At 47.7% G+C, this 16,278-nt stretch overlaps 1 protein-coding gene across 1 annotated transcript; it reads left to right on the top strand.

Annotated features, from left to right (window-relative positions):
• Positions 1 to 2,255: 2,255 nt before the first annotated feature.
• On the top strand, positions 2,256 to 16,028 carry LOC111849120 (heparan sulfate glucosamine 3-O-sulfotransferase 6). Its single transcript, XM_023821717.2, has 2 exons — positions 2,256 to 3,183; positions 14,366 to 16,028. The coding sequence occupies exons 1-2, from the start codon at positions 2,702 to 2,704 to the stop codon at positions 14,982 to 14,984; spliced, it is 1,101 nt and encodes a 366-aa protein (XP_023677485.1). The 5' UTR covers positions 2,256 to 2,701; the 3' UTR covers positions 14,985 to 16,028.
• Positions 16,029 to 16,278: the final 250 nt, after the last annotated feature.

The raw sequence follows: 16,278 nt of genomic DNA on the forward strand, positions 1-16,278 counted from the left end.
ACTTTATTCTGAAACACGGGTTTAGTGACAGACCAGCCTTTTTCCAGTATACAATTACCACCTTGCCTTTTGGAGGGCACCGTAGCGTCAAAACTCTTTGATGCAAAAGCACCTACTTTGCTAGAGAAGCCTGTCACCTGACGGAGATCATTGTGAGAGACTATGTGAGTGGAAATTCGACCTAATATTAAAACTTAGTTTAAAATTGTGGTTTTATACTACTCACATATATATGTATAATAGTTACAACAGATTCAACATAATGATTGAGCGTGTTAATTAATATACGCTGTTGTTTGGCGCCCTCTAATGGCTGTCTCTGTGTGCCGTTATAGCAATTTTTAAGAGAAGTTGCACGTACATTTCACTCGATTTATTCGACTAATAAATTTGCAATTACTTTAGTCGACATTTTAACGTAAAAAGCTTGTATTTTGCTTAATCAGAAAAGTCTTTAGTCTTTAACGATGACTGCTAATTAGTTGAAATTCCAGTTTGACATTTTGAAAATTTGACATTTTGCTTCTATAGACAGATTGAGTTCTAGAGAACCGAGGTCGTATAGATTAGGGTAGGGCAATATTGTGGGAGTTCCGTTTGTGTTTAGAGGTTCGGGTTTGATTTGGTTCTTGCCAATGTTAAAATCAGACCTACGCCAGCGTAGAATTTATAACTTTGATTGTTTATATTAACATTTTATGTTTCTAGTGTTAGACATAACATTTTATAAAAAATAAAGAATAGAAAGTGCAAAATATCTAAGTTTATAATATTAATCTAAACGCGCATGTGATGGTATTAAAAATCTTAAAGTCATTTTTAAATAAATTAAACCGACATGAACGGCATCAGTGATCAGACAGAAATGCATGCTATCATTCAGCCCTTTGCCTAGAATCACTCCCACTATTTTAGGTTTAATCATTATCATGTTTAAGTTCAAACAGTTTTGTTCTAATCAGCTGTAACTGCACTTTAAGGAGAACCCTGGTCAAAATGTAAGAGACAATACATTTCCTTCTTATACCTGGGAAGAGGTAGATGCCACAATAAATCCGTCAGTGCGAAAAAATTCACAACTGCAAAAACAACGATAACAATTATTTTATAATTGTCATGGCAATTCTTTGATCGGGTCCAATAAAAGAATAGGCAAACTTAGTTGAAATTCTTCACTCTGCAGAGAAGAATGTCACACAAGTCACTCTGTGCTCGTGCGGCTCCGCCTTCCTTATCTATAGCTTCTCATATAGAGATTAAGTTTAAGTCATGTGACCTTCAGCATGCACGCATCTCTAAAAAAAACAGAATGTGAGTTGCCGCAATATTCACGCAGCTCTTATGGATTGCTTTTTATCTTTCACCTACAATGGCAAAAAAGTACCAATTGTCATGCCCTGCTCGTCCGATCCTCCTGTGTGCCACGCCCCCTGGTTAACCTCGTTTGGAATCCCGCTTGTTATCAGCTGTTTCCTGTTTTTTCCATTGAGTCCAGTGTATTTTAGTCCGTGTTCGAGTCCGTTTCCCTCGGTCTGTCATTGAAGTCTCTCCGTGTAGTGCTGCCTGTCTTTGCCTGTCCCCTGTCCCTGCTCCCTTTTTTCATTAAATCTCATATTCCCCAGCCCTACGCGTCCCTCTCCTGCTTCCCCGTGCTAGGTCACGACACCAATTTGTACCTTTGAGAGTACAATTATTTGTCACTGGGGCTATATCCTCAAGGGCTAGTTGTATCCTAGCTATGCCTTTCAGTCGAATTTAAGGTACGGAAATGGCTTCTGAGGAACATTTTGTACTATTGAGGGTACATTAATGTTGTTTGTACTCTGAGGAACAAAACGGTACCAGGGCTGTGTTATAAGATGTATCCATTTGGCTCTTCGATGGTGTTTCATGAGCAAGTGTTTCCTCTGTTCTGACGTCTACAAGAATGTTTGACGTATGTTTCTCGCCTTGCAGACAGTGATTGAAATTTCTATCACAATAATACAGTAACCATTGTAACACATTATGTTGTAACAGTTATGTATTATAATATTAGTGTATATCAAAACTAAGGACTACTAGTAATTGATGTTTATTTCTATTTTTAATTTAACACATATTTCGGAGAAAAGTTGCTCAGGCGAATCGGGATGAAAAAACGTCCCGGCTTATACTGTGTAGGTGAAGTGTAAGGCGCAGGTGTACGGTTTTAACCGGGCGGGGCGGGGCGGAGGCGGTGAGGCACGGAAGTGGGTTATGTGTGTGTCATTCATAAAGCCGTCAACGTGAGGACGAGCCCCATACGGCGAGCGCCGCAGACTCGGGTCCGGACCCACGGGACGGGGAACTGAAGCGTAAAGCGGCGCTGTCAGCGGCCCCCAAATACATATTCATACAAATATTGGACCGGAGACTGGGAAACGTTGGCTGTCAACACCGCTGGCAAGTGCAAAGGGGAATTAGTTTGGGAAAAGGAGCGGCATTGACTAAGGCATTGAATTAGGAGAAACATGCGTGTCGCGGCGCTGGAGCGCTGGAGGCAGCGGGGACGCGCTTCCCACCGCTCCGCACACAGGGCGCACAGCCTGGCGTCGACGCTCCGGATCTCGCTTTATCTCTCCTAACGCCTTAGGACCGAAACCCAGCGTGTCTTGGGATTGGACCGATGCAGTATGATCACCGCGTTCAGCTTGTTGCTCACTGATCAGGATCGCGACTCATGGGATGCGACACATGGAGATCTAAGGTCAACTTTGGACCGCTGAAAACTCAGTCCAAGCTGCCGGCTTTCTTTACGATGGTGCTCATTTTCACCTATTTCTTTTACTCTTTGACTGGATACAGCGACTACCTGTCAAGCCCCGCGTATGACCCCGAATCAGCAACCAGGGGCGTTGAATACGACTCCCAGAGCGGGGTCGGGACTCCGGTGCGCTTCCCTCCGCATCCGATGAGCCGCCGGAACAGGACTCAGGGGCCATGGTCCAACGAACTGTCCCCCGGCAGTCAGACGCGGGGCGACATCTCCATCCTCAGTAACGCTGGGATAAAGAGGTTTCCCCAGGCGATCATAATCGGCGTGAAGAAAGGCGGTACCCGAGCCCTGCTCGAGTTTCTCCGGATTCACCCCGATGTCAGAGCCGTGGGATCGGAGCCACATTTCTTTGACCGCTTCTATGATAAGGGACTGGAGTGGTACAGGTAGGGCTTTACGCACGTGCCAAACTCGGTTTAGATTATTTTGCAGCTATCTGGTTTCTTAATTAGTCTATGCCGTCCAATGGCCATTTACGTTTTTTTTTCCAAAACGGTGCATGCCTTTACTTTTAATAGTTTGGTTGTTGGAATTTTCTATCATGGTACACCTTTGATCATGAAAAGTCTGGTTGGAATCTTTCTAAATTGTCATAATGATGAATTTATAAAAATCAGGTTAACATTTTGTCATGTTGCCTCATCATAATAAAGTAGGTCTATTTACAATTTAGGGTTAAAACGCAGCCTGTCACCATAGCGATTCGTGCGGCCTTTTCCAGAGGGCACCTTACATCTTATTCATATAGTTAAAGTAACTAAGCAGCCTGTTATTTGCTAAAGTTTCTGTGTTGTTTACACTTTCATAAAAAAATTCCCGCAAGGTTGAAATTCAGGGAGAGTCTGTAATTAGGGAAACACCTCAAAGCAACCATAAAAATGTCATCCTGACGAATATTTCGTCAAGATGATAGCGTTGGATTAGAAAGCTCAGGATTACTGTCATCCAAACGCAGAATTCGCAGCACAGAGAGACAGAATGTGGTTTAAACTCCTATCAGCCTCAGCAAGCAAATGATCATCTCTCTGATTCCAGTTAATTCATTTACACGTATTTCCCATTTGACAAATTCAGCTAATCCAACAATTCATTCCCATTCACCATACGATTGCAGTCAATTCACACTTGGTTCATTTTCATTTTGTTAATGTTTTATAATGCAGCACATTCACATAAAGGTTGTGGCCATCCTAATACCGCATACCTTTTAACTAGGGTAAGTGACGACTCTGCTCATACCCAGAATCCTCTGCTCCCAAGCAACACAATCAGCAACATGCAGTTGATTGACAGAAACACACTGGTATCTGTTTATGGAACAAAAGGGGGGCTTACTCTGGTTATAAAGGGTCCTAATGTCTTTGGGGTTCAGTGTGGCATTATAGGATGCCTTTCAGTCCTCAGTCACCGCGTTCTTTCAGTCAAGAGAAGACTGAAACCATCCCATAGGTAACAGTGACATTTACTGGTCTAATAACAAATAACAAGTGAAACGCTCATGGTCCAGCTTTCGGCAAAGGTGTGGGGTGTAAATGTCCTTTGAGGTGAAGCCCCTGGGGTGTCGCTCTGACGCATCCGTGGTTGTATCTCTGGGACCCAACGATACCGTTTTGGAAGCAGTCGTGCTGATAGTCTGCAAAGCTGAGACACTCACACGGACTCAGGACTTTAGTGAGGGGCAGACTGCAGCCCCTGTCAAGCAGCGATACTGAGGATGGGTTTGATCTGCATGAAGGCTGTTTGTCTGTCTGTGGAAACGCTGCCTTTGGCTCTTGCCAGCATCACGCCCTGCCTGGCAGGAGCCGCTGCTCAGAGGTGTCACAGAAAACAGAAAACACCTCCGACGAAGGAGTGAAATGGGTGGCAGGTGTTAGAGGTGACACACCTCTGTGGGAGGCAGGTGACCCAGGTGAGCCTGAGCACCGCCTGTGCTCCTCCGGGCCAGCTGCCGTGTCCCTCAGAGGGCGGCTTGATTGTGCACAGATGACGAGAATATCCACAGGAGCCCTTCAGCTTGGGGAGAGAGAGAGAGAGAGAGAGAGAGAGAGACCGCAATCATCATCAGAATTCACAACAGTAATTTTATCTTTTTATCTTCTTTTTCCATCCAATTTAAAAAGATGAGAACACATGGAAGCATTTTTGCTGCTGATAATTTTAGTCTGTCTGTCTATCTCTCTCTCTCTGTCTCCATTTCTCTCTCCCTCTTTTATTATTATTATTATTACTATTATTATTATTATTATTGTTGTTGTTGTCTTTATAATTTTGCACGCTCTCCATAGCCAGGAAAGACAGCAAATTCTGATGGATATTTTAATGAAAGTGCAGGTGTTTTCTTGGACTTGGCATTTAAAAACATAACACATCGTCTCTCTCCCTCTATCTTTCTCTCTGTTTCCATCTGTCTATCTGTCTCTCTCCAACTCTATCTTTTTCTCTCCCTCTCTCTCTCCTTCTGTCTCCGTCTCTGTCTCCCTCCCTCTCTGTCCCTCTCCCTCTCTGTCTTTCTGTCTGATTCTGTCTCTCTCTCTGTCCCTCTGTGTCTTGGCTTCTGGCTGCTGTCAGGTTATCGTATGGAAATTTCTGTGGCTTCCAGGGCTCAACGCTTGGTGCAGATTCTCCATAAATTACTTCCACTTGCAGGCAGCAATCCACCCCCTCCTCCAAATCCCCCCCCCCCCAGTTCCGGCCAGGTCTCACCTCCCTGATCATCACTAAACAGCTGTTCATACAGGCAGGGTGCTTGTATTTATAAAGGGGCTCTTAAACCTTAAAAAGCACATTTAAATTTGAGCCAAAATGGAGGATTGGGAGAGGGGGTTTCACCCTTTTTTGACACTAGCTAGCTGGTCTATAAGGAGTGAGTGATCAAAGAAACACACAGGAACACCTGCTGGGTCTCAGGTTAGTCGCTGAGTATTCCTGAGAAAACAATTAAAGGAATTCAAGACAGAGCTTGGAGTAGTTCAGGAAGCTGGACGGAGCAGGTGTGAATGTTTGTGTTTGAGGGCTTCTGCACCAGGGAGACACTTTTGATCAAAGATCCCAAAACATTTCCTATCACGACTGCGGAGGAGATGTTTGTACCTGCCTGGACTCGTTCAGGTGAGAGACGGCGGTTTATACAAACATAGGTAGTTCCACTGCGCCCCTGTAGATTTGGAGAGTCAGCGGTGGGATCGGAATGTCACATGACCAGCACACCGCGTGTGTGTCAGCGTCACCCCCGTGTCACTCTCTGCCACGGGACTGTGTCACTCTCAGTCCTGGCTGCTTCAGGTCACACAGGCACAGGGTTCTGAGAAAATCTTTTGTTAAGCTGCTGCGTTATAAAAGTCCCCGGTAGCCCCCCAGTGACACACAGCATCCACATCTGATTCCACTCACTGGGGCTGTGGGAGAGGGTGGGGTGGCTCGGTCAGGCTTGCAGGAGGCACTTTGTCATTATAACCCCACCCCCTCCCAGGAGCTAACTGGGGGGTCAGCCAGTGCAGAGCCAGGGAGAGCCCAGCTTGTAGAGCTGTGATGGGGGTGACCCGGGGCAGGGCTGGCAGCAGCGGGGCCCAGGACAGGTAACCACGGGGGTCTCGCTAACATGACCCCTCGGATGGGGCTGCCCTCCATTTCGCCTGATCCTTTAGCGCCTTCGCTCGTTTCGTTGTTTCATTGCGTAGGGGTGGACGGCAGGAGTTTAGCGCGAGCAGAGGATGTCCTGCTTAGAGTCACGCTTCTGCTGAACATATGGGCCCACTGTGACCACATGAAAGACATTCAGCAGAAAACCACCAACGCTCACAGAGACCAGTGTTGGAAAGAGGGCCGGCTTCCGGAGAAGTCTCTCACGACCGACCCGGGGAAACTATGCATGTGATTGGCTGGTAAAAATGATGAAAAGGCTTGTGTTAGCTTGTTGGCATATTGGCCTGTATTAACCTGTGTTGACCTGTATTAGCCTGTGTTGGCTTGAATTAGCCTTTGTTGGCCTGCGTTAGCTTGTGTTAGCCTGTGTTAGCTTGTGTTGGCTTTGAATAGGGATGCTGGCTTGGGAGCCAATGGCTGCAGTCTTCCTGTAGGCTGAATTCTCTGTCTGATGTGTGATTGGAGGTAAGGTGAGTTGAAGGTAAAAAGGGTTTGATTCTGGTATTGGACCAGAATCTGTTATTTGCCTGTCAGAAGGTGGCCAATGACCCCCAGACTGACATACATCCCATTGGTTAGCAGAGGCAAAGCATGTATCCCTGACACGAGACACCATTAGGAACTGGGTGACCATGAATCTCCTCTTCACATCAAAGCTGGGATTTTTCCTGCCCCCCCCCCCCCTCCAATTTCTGATGGGTTGTTTTAATGTGGCCGGGAGCAAAGCACAAGAAGTGGTCGGGTCAGGAAGGGAATCTCCAGGGACTCCTGTCACACTTCTGTGTTTTGATGGTGCGGGGAGCTGAGTGGTGTGTGGCTCGACGTCATTCGGGCCATGGTCTGGCTCGTGTTGATGAGCTCGTGAAATCTGACAAGCTTTTAAGGGTGGTTCAGCTGTAACGACCCGGCTAGGGAGAGCCAAGGCCCCGAGGGTGACAGGACAGCGGCTCGGTCCTCGCTCACGATGCGGGGCAGTGCTCCCCACAGCTCCCAATCCCTCTGGCTGCAATGGGGTGGATCACATAAAAGTGGTTGGGATCTACTGGATCTGTTGGAGCTGTGCACAAGGACTTGTGATTTGCTAAATCCTGGGATTTTCCCGTGTATCTGATCTGTTAGCTATGATGTTTCCCATGGGTTCCACTGCCGGGGGTGTGTGTGGCTACGTTGACTCCAGGGTAGTAACACCAGCTCCCCCCCCCCCCCACCCGCCCCACCCAGATACCAGTAGATACCGGTGACACACAGAGGAAAATCCCTCCTCTCTTATACCAGTAAGACACATGTGTGATCATATATATTTCAAAGGCTAAGAAAAGGAAATTCCTACGGTCTAAATGGTTTTGCACAAAGCGACTGGGAGCCAGGATCCATCATCACTGATCTCACACATCTCCCCGACAAACGTGACTCTTACGAGTCATCAGCCTGCCGCACATTAGTGGTCCCCATAGGTGTCACTCCTGTGCCCCATAGGTGACCCTGCTTTGAGAGCAGGCTGAGGGGTGCACACGTGTCACTGGGAGCAGGCGCTCTCTGCGTCACCCTGACAGCCCCCCCGGTTACTGATGACAAATGAATGTAGTGAGAAAGCAGGAGAGAAAAAACAACATTAGATAGAGGCGTAGGTGGCATGCGGGCCAGACAGCCTGGGCCGGAGAGGGGAGCCGCCGCCCCTAGCAGTGTAAACGACCTCTCCCCCGTTTTAATCACTGGGGAGGAGGGAGGCCTCACAAAGGCAGTGCAGCGGTGCCTGTGGGCCATCCCGGGCTTTCCCGGCCGTAAATCCCATCCATCCTGCCGTGGAGATGAGAGAATCAGAAGTGCAGCGTATGGCTTTCCTCGTCCTCTCACCTGCAGGGATTAACCTGTGCTACTCCAAGAAAAGTATAAAGTACTCACTCCGAGGAATGACCCGGAAATGCTTGATAAGATCTGGCTCTAATGGCAGTTTATAAGATCAGACAGCCGGACGGCATAATGTCCCCCAGGTGTGATGTGCATGGGACTTGCTGTCGAGCCCCATTTTAATTACACGGCACGCACAGGTGAGGATGGAGCCAACACCGTGTGATCATGTGATTCTTGCTCCCCAGATCCTGCAGGCTGACATCTGCAGGCGCTCTGGCTTCACGTGTCACACTGACGGCAGTCGGGGGCTCTTAAAGGGACAGCGACGGCGGCTTCACTGGGACTTCAAGTGATTGGAAGCTTTTCGAGTTTCCCCGTCGTACTTCTGTCACAGTCTTTGAACTTCAGAGGCACTTTTTAACCGCCGCGCATGAAAGCACCTGCCCCCACCCCCGACTTTGAAAACTATTATTCTTATGTCCTTTAAAAAAGATTTCATTGAAGATTAGTCCTAGAGCACTTCTGAAGATCAGAGTTATGGAGATCTTTTGTACCCCATGAGTCTGTGTTCGTCTGTTTCGTACACGGTGGATGGTGTTAAAGTTTATCTTCACAGTCTGCGTGGCATGCTGATTCATGGGGCCGAGATCCCACTGCCACCTTGAGCCACACACAACGTACTTCTGTTGGTTTGTACGGCTGGTGTGTCAATACTCGTCACATTATTCTAAGGCATATGGTCCTAAAATACTTTGGTCTCTTATTTAGTAGGATGTCTTTATATCAGTATATCGGCGTTTTAGTCAGTATACCAGACTGTTAGTCCTTTAATCACAGTAACAGCCATTAGGTGTCTATTTGTAACAATAACAGCGAGTGTCTTTTTCACGCAACGCAAGATGGTCAGTATTATTTTCTAAAAAGGTCAGACCTTTTTTGTACTTCTACAATGACCCTCTCCTGTTTGTTGACAGCTCAGTGTTTCCTCTGCAGCTGTCTCCCATTGATGACTGTGCCAAGGAGGCCGGCATTCTCCGGCAGGCTGGTTAATATAAAGAGTTAGTGGTTATCCAGTTCGGGGTCTGAGAGGCCCCAAAGCATCCCAAACCCTCTCTGTCATTGATACCAGATGTTGGTGCATCCTGCGCTGCTGGTAAATCCCCCCACTGGGCTCAGCTTAGGGTGTGGTGGTGGTGGGGGGGGGTGGGGTATGGGGGGGGGGAGCTGAGGGGTCTGAAGGCGCGGGAACTGCTGCCGATGCTGTGTCGGTGTGGATTTAGTGGTGACTGTTCAACACACCGGTCTGCTGTCCCCCGGGCTGTGAGAGCGACCTGGGGGGCACATTGCAGAACAGGACAGTTCCTCTGATGTTGCCATTGATGGTTTGTGGTGATTCCAGCACCTCATAACAGCTTCCCCAGCAAAGCAGGCTGAACTCCATTCATAAAGTAATCATAAAGTAATCATAAAGTAATCATAAAGCAATTATAAACCAAGAAGCCCATGTACACATCACTGACGATGATACTCATCCTTTTCTGCTCTTTTTCTGTCCCAGTAAGTTTACAAATGTGCCAAAAAGAGAGAACAATCCCCCCCAATGAGGTGTTTCTGAGTACAAAACCCAAACTGTGTAATATTTGTTAGCTGGATATTGGGTATGAAAACAGACCATTAAAACTGCTTCTGGAGGAAGGGAAGCACAGAAGAGGACATTGAGAGTACAATGTAATGAGGGGGCCTGACGGGCTTCTCTTTGGACAGCTTTGTGGGCCAGAGACAGGGGCCTCATTGTCAGCCTGTCCTGGTTCCGCTGCCGTCTGCGAGCCGGGCCGGGCCGGGCCTTTCAGCTCCCATTCTCGGGCTTTTGTGTCGGGTGGACTATTCAGCGATTATAGGCCAGCATAATCCAAAATGGCGACAGCAGTGTCAACACGTGTCAGTGGGTCCCAGTTCATTATCTTAGACTCTGAAGAGACGGCTTTGTCCACCAGGGCTGGGGGGGGGGGGGCACATTAAGTGCGGTAAAAGGAGGGGTGAATATCGAGGGCTCCGACAGAGGTCGACACTCGGTGATGACAGAAATGTACCAGCGCGTGACGCTGCTTCCTGATGTGAAGCTTCTGGAAGTACAGCCATGGCGGGGGCGGTGGGGGGGGGGTCTGATTACCAGCTGGTTTTGTGTGTCCGAGTGTCTAGAGTACAGATCAGTGTGCCACACCTTTGTCTCCATTCACCATTGAGCGGCTGGACAGGGCCATTTGATACAGTGAGAACATGGAGGTTGCTGACTGCTATGGGCCCTCTGTCTTTTATCCACCTCATAACCCCCCCCCCCCCAGAAAATGGGGTGAATCAACAAGACTGTGGCCCCAGCTAGTTGCAGAGTGCTGTGTTCCCTGCCCCTGTTTGCTCTGAAGTCGCTGTTGTTTCCCGTGTTACTACATCAGCGGCGGTAACATGACCCCATTGAAAGGACCTCAGTCACTGAGTCACAATCGTACGACTTCTAAAGGGGGGGATAGTGTGGCAGACGAGGCCGACCTTGATGTAAATCAGCGGCCTGGTGCTGCATCCCGGCAGGAGGCCTCACCGGCCGAGCCGTCCCCCGGGGCTACGTGCGTGACCAGAATCAGGCCTCGGCAAAGACCAAACAGGTGTATGGGATCCTCGCTGCCCATCAGTGCTGGCTTACGATGAAACACGGCCCTAAGGGAGAGGGGAGAGGGTTTTATAAGAACAGAGAGCTGGGGAACAATGGAACAAGAGAATGATGGAATAAGGGAACAAGGGAGCAAAGGTATAGGGGACCAAGGGAATGGGGAACAGGGGAACAGATACAAATGAATGGGACCAAGGGAACAGGAGAACAAGGTAATGAGGGAAAAGGGAACAAAGGAACAAGGGAATGTGATCAAGTAAATGGGAAAAAGGGAATGGGAACAGGGGAACATAGGAGCAAGAGAATAGGGGAACAGGGGAACATAGGAGCAAGAGAATAGGGGAACAGGGGAACATAGGAGCAAGAGAATAGGGGAACAGGGGAACATAGGAGCAAGAGAATAGGGGAACAGGGGAACATAGGAGCAAGAGAATAGGGGAACAGGGGAACACAGGAGCAAGAGAATAGGGGAACATAGGAGCAAGAGAATAGGGGAACAGGGGAACATAGGAGCAAGAGAATAGGGGAACAGGGGAACATAGGAGCAAGAGAATAGGGGAAGGGAACATAGGAGCAAGAGAATAGGGGAACATAGGAGCAAGAGAATAGGGGAACAGGGGAACACAGGAGCAAGAGAATAGGGGAACAGGGGAACATAGGAGCAAGAGAATAGGGGAATGGGGGAACATAGGAGCAAGAGAATAGGGGAACAGGGGAACACAGGAGCAAGAGAATAGGGGAACAGGGGAACATAGGAGCAAGAGAATAGGGGAACATAGGAGCAAGAGAATAGGGGAACAGGGGAACATAGGAGCAAGAGAATAGGGGAACAGGGGAACACAGGAGCAAGAGAATAGGGGAACATAGGAGCAAGAGAATAGGGGAACAGGGGAAAAAGAGAACAGGGGTTTGGGGTCACTTAGAAATTTCCATGTTTTTGAAAAAGTTTCTGTCCATTAAAATAACATCAGATTGATCAGAAATACTGTCTGGAAACGTTTTTTTTTTTTTAAAGGAATATCTACATGGGTGTACAGAGGCCCATTATCAGCAACAATTAGTCCTGTGTTCCAGTGAAATGTTGTGTTTGCTAATGCAAGTTTATCATTTTAAATGGTAAATTGATCATTAGAAAATCCTTTTGCAATTATGTTAGCATAAATGAAAATTGTTATGTTGATTAAAGAAGCAATAAAACTGGCCTCCTTTGGACTAGCTGAGTATCTGGAGCTCTGCAATTGTGGGTTCGATTGCAAACTCAAAATGGTCAGAAACTCTTCTGACACTCTATTCTTGTTCTAAGAAATGAAAGCTATTCAATGTGAGAAATTGCCAGGAAACTGAAGACCTGGTACAATGCTGTGTACTACTCACTTCACAGAACAGCGCAAGCCGGCTCTAACCACAACAGAAAGAGGAGGGGGAGGCCCTGGTGCACAACTGAGCGAGAGCATAGATATATTAGAGAAGGTAGTTTGAGAAACAGACGCCTCATAGGTCTTCAATTGGCAGCTTCATTAAACAGTACCTGCAAAACACCCGTCTCAACGTCAACGGTGAGGAGGCAACTCCAGGATGCTGGCCTTCTAGGCAGAATCGCAAAGAAAAAGCCGTATCTGAGAATGACCAATAAAAAGAAAAGACACAGGACAAATGAACACAGACACTGGACACCGGCAGCTCGGAAAAAGTGCTATTGATAGACTAATCTATGTTTCAGGTGTTCGGATCACAAGCAAGAATGTTTCTGAGATGTAGATCAAACGATCACAGGCAATGTGATGGTCTGCGGCTCATTTGGTGATGGTAACGTGGGAGATTTGGACAGGGTGAAAGGGATCTTGAAGAAGGAATGCTATCACTCCATTTTGCAACGCCATGCCAAACCCCGTGGACGGTGCATAATTAGAGCCAGTTTCATCCTACAACAGGACAACAACCCAAACACAGCCCCAAACTATGTAGGATCTATTTAGGGAAGAATCAGTCAGCTGGTGTTCTGTGTATAATGGAGTGGCCAACATCACCGGGTTTCAGCTTACTGAGCTGTTATGACCGGATGGTGCGTAGGAAGTGCCCATTAAGCCAATCCAACTTGCAGGAGATGCTTCAGGAAGCACGTGGTGAAATCTCATCAGATTACCTCAGCAAACCGACATCTAGAATGCCCAAGGTCTACAAGGCTGTAATTGCTGCAAGTGGAAGACACTTTGATGAAAGCAAAGTTTGAAAAATTATTACTTTAATTTCAAAATTATTTTTAACTTTGTCATTGACTATTTCCTACTTATTTAGATATATTTCCTATTCAAACTCAGTTCATGTATGTTTTCATGGAAAACAAGGTCATTTCTAAGTGACCCCAGACTTTTGAACGGTAGTGTATGTGCTAATCCTGCCCTGGATGGACCAGCTCTCTGTTTGCACTCCTGCCACCTAGCAAGTCCCCCAGAACTTGGTAGAATCTTCCGGGAACAGATACTGTTTCTCATTCGGTCACTGATCCCCCTCACACGCTTATGCCATCATGATCTCACATGAGTAAATGTTTCACAGGCCTGCAGAACAGGCTTTGCTAGCATAACATCAGGGTCTGTATTACAGCCCCTGTAAACTCAGGTGTGACATCACAGAACTTCGGTCTGTATTTCTTGCTGCTTATTTGTTGTTTTTCTTGTGCGTGATTGTTAAAGCACATCATGTGTGTCTCTCTAATGGTTATTTACCTTGTGGGTTTTGCTCAGTCTTGAAAAGGCTTTGTTATTCACAGTGAACTGCTTGTTCTCCACTAGTCTGGGAAGGCCCTGTGTCCGTTGGCCTGGTTTACAGGAAGACTCTGACTGGGCTCTTTATGGTCTAAGTTGCTCTGCTGAATGGACATAGAGTCAGATGCGTTACTTTAATCGGTCTGGCTCTTTCGTGAAAATAAAACAGCAGTAAAAAATATCCATTTGACTTTGAATGAAGTAAGTACTGAATTAGGTCATCTGTACAATTTAGCTATTTTAAGAGCCTAAAGGACAAATGCACTGGCACAAGTTTTCCTTCAAATTAAAACAATCAAGAACGTCAACATAATTCACGGTCGTGATTTAATCAGCAGCAATCAAATCGAATTAATTAAGAGCTCAGCTGGATGAAAAACCAGTCAACAGAGTGGAGGCAGATTCAGCTCCCAGTAACATGAGCACTGGAAAAAATGACGTAAAATAAGATAAAAGTGTGAGTTTGACAGTGTGAGCTGACAGTCTGTTTTGTTGATGTCATTTCCTGTGTGTCTGTGTCATTATTTAATATCTACCGTCTACAGCCCGTTTAGACCCTGAGTCCATCTGGGCTTCAGCTCAAGACCCGGTAGGTCATTTGATCTCCTCCTTCTTGCTTCCTGAGCTGATGTGCTCTGCCCCGCCCAGGAGCCTGATGCCCCGCACCCTGGACGGCCAGATCACCATGGAGAAGACGCCCAGCTACTTTGTGACGCGCGAGGCCCCCCAGCGCGTCTTTGCCCTGAGAAGCCAGACCAAACTCATCGTGGTGGTGCGTGACCCCGTCACCCGCGCCGTCTCGGACTACACGCAGACCAAGTCGAAGAATCCGGCTCTGCCCCCGTTCCAGGACCTTGCCTTTCGGAATGGCAGCCGCGGCCCGGTGGACACGTCCTGGAGTGCCGTACGCATCGGCATCTACGCCAAGCACCTGGAGAACTGGCTGCGCTTCTTCCCGCCCTCCAGCTTCCTGTTTGTGAGCGGCGAGCGACTGGTGCTGGACCCGGCCGGTGAGGTGGGCCGCGTGCAGGACTTTCTGGGGCTGCGTCGCATTGTGGGAAGCAAGCACTTTTACTTCAACCAAACCAAGGGCTTCCCCTGCCTTAAGAAACCCGAGGGCAGCAGTCGGCCGCGCTGCCTGGGCAAATCCAAGGGCCGCCCTCACCCTGCGATCCCGCAGGGGGCGCTGCAGCGCCTTAGAGACTTCTACAGGCCCTTCAACCTTAAGTTTTACCAGATGAGTGGCCAGGACTTTGGCTGGGACTGAAATATGCTGCAGTGGAATATCGCTCGGTCAGAGGTGCTATCGAACTGTGGACCGTCCTTCCACTTCCTGTTCTCAGCGTCACAGGATGTTGCTGTAGCCCGAGAACCTGCTAGAATATAATAGCTCCTCAAAAGAACTTCATTAGACACGCCCAGGAAATTCTCACTACAAACTGACAGTTCTCTAGAATTGCTCATCAGAACAGAGTACAGCTATGGTCATGATGGAGGGCAAGGGCAGGGGTGGGGGCGGGGGGGGGGGGGGGGGGGGAGTCACACACCGTCCTGGAGGTCACACGTCCTCCCAAGCCACATGCCTTTTGACACAGTTCAAAGACACCAAAGAAAACTGGAATTACTTTCTGTTCTTCCCGATGACACTCTGCGGTGACACTCTGTTGCGATTCACTCAGAATTGGGGTCACTGGCATGTCGATCTGGTGACCAGGCAGACCCAGTCGGTATGCCTATGTCTGTGTGTCTGTGTCATTTAATTTATTTTAGAGTTTGGCCCACAATACCATCAACAGCATAGCCACACAGGTGGGACATAACTCCAACCAGCAGTAAAGGGTTTATTTTTAGCTGCGGATTCCAGCTTTCACACATCAATACATTTATCACTGTCCCAGACAATAATACTATTGCTGCGTCACAGAGTCAGATGCTGGCTGTCGAGTTAGGCCACAGTTTGCCCTTCAGTCTGACTAAGAGACGAGTCCGTCGTGTGGCCCAGGCTTCTGTGATGGAGCTCACAGACAACCTGCCAGATTTCAGCTCACAGTATCCAATGCAATAGCTTTGCTAGTGAGACACCTTCACTGACATCCTGCGATTTTGCTGGTGGGTGCTGAATCACAGCTGCCTAAGGGAGGGGGCTGCGCGGGTATAACCTCACCACACGGTGCTTGTGAGGACGTGAAATGTAAAACAATCAATCCACAATAACATTTCTGACATTTTTCTGCAAAGAATACTGTTAGGTATGTGCCTGTAGAGTTTAAATCCACTAAACTGTAAATAAACCAAAGTTATTTGTAAGTAAGACTCGTCTGGTACTCTGTTCTGGTACCACACTGTGATCCCACATTTATAATGTCTTTATAAATAGATTCAAATGCTGTGTGTGGTTAAAGGCTGTCCACTCTATGACACTGCACTTACAAGCCCTCACTGGGTGGGAGACTGCTGCCTTGACCACTGCACCCCCTTCTGACCAATGTGGGGTACTGCGCTATTAAGATAAGAGAGAGGTTTGCCTGGTTCCGACTGGTGTTGGTTGGGAATGTTTAATT

Source organism: Paramormyrops kingsleyae, chromosome 22, assembly GCF_048594095.1.
Source record: "Paramormyrops kingsleyae isolate MSU_618 chromosome 22, PKINGS_0.4, whole genome shotgun sequence".
Taxonomy (NCBI): Eukaryota; Metazoa; Chordata; class Actinopteri; order Osteoglossiformes; family Mormyridae; genus Paramormyrops; species Paramormyrops kingsleyae.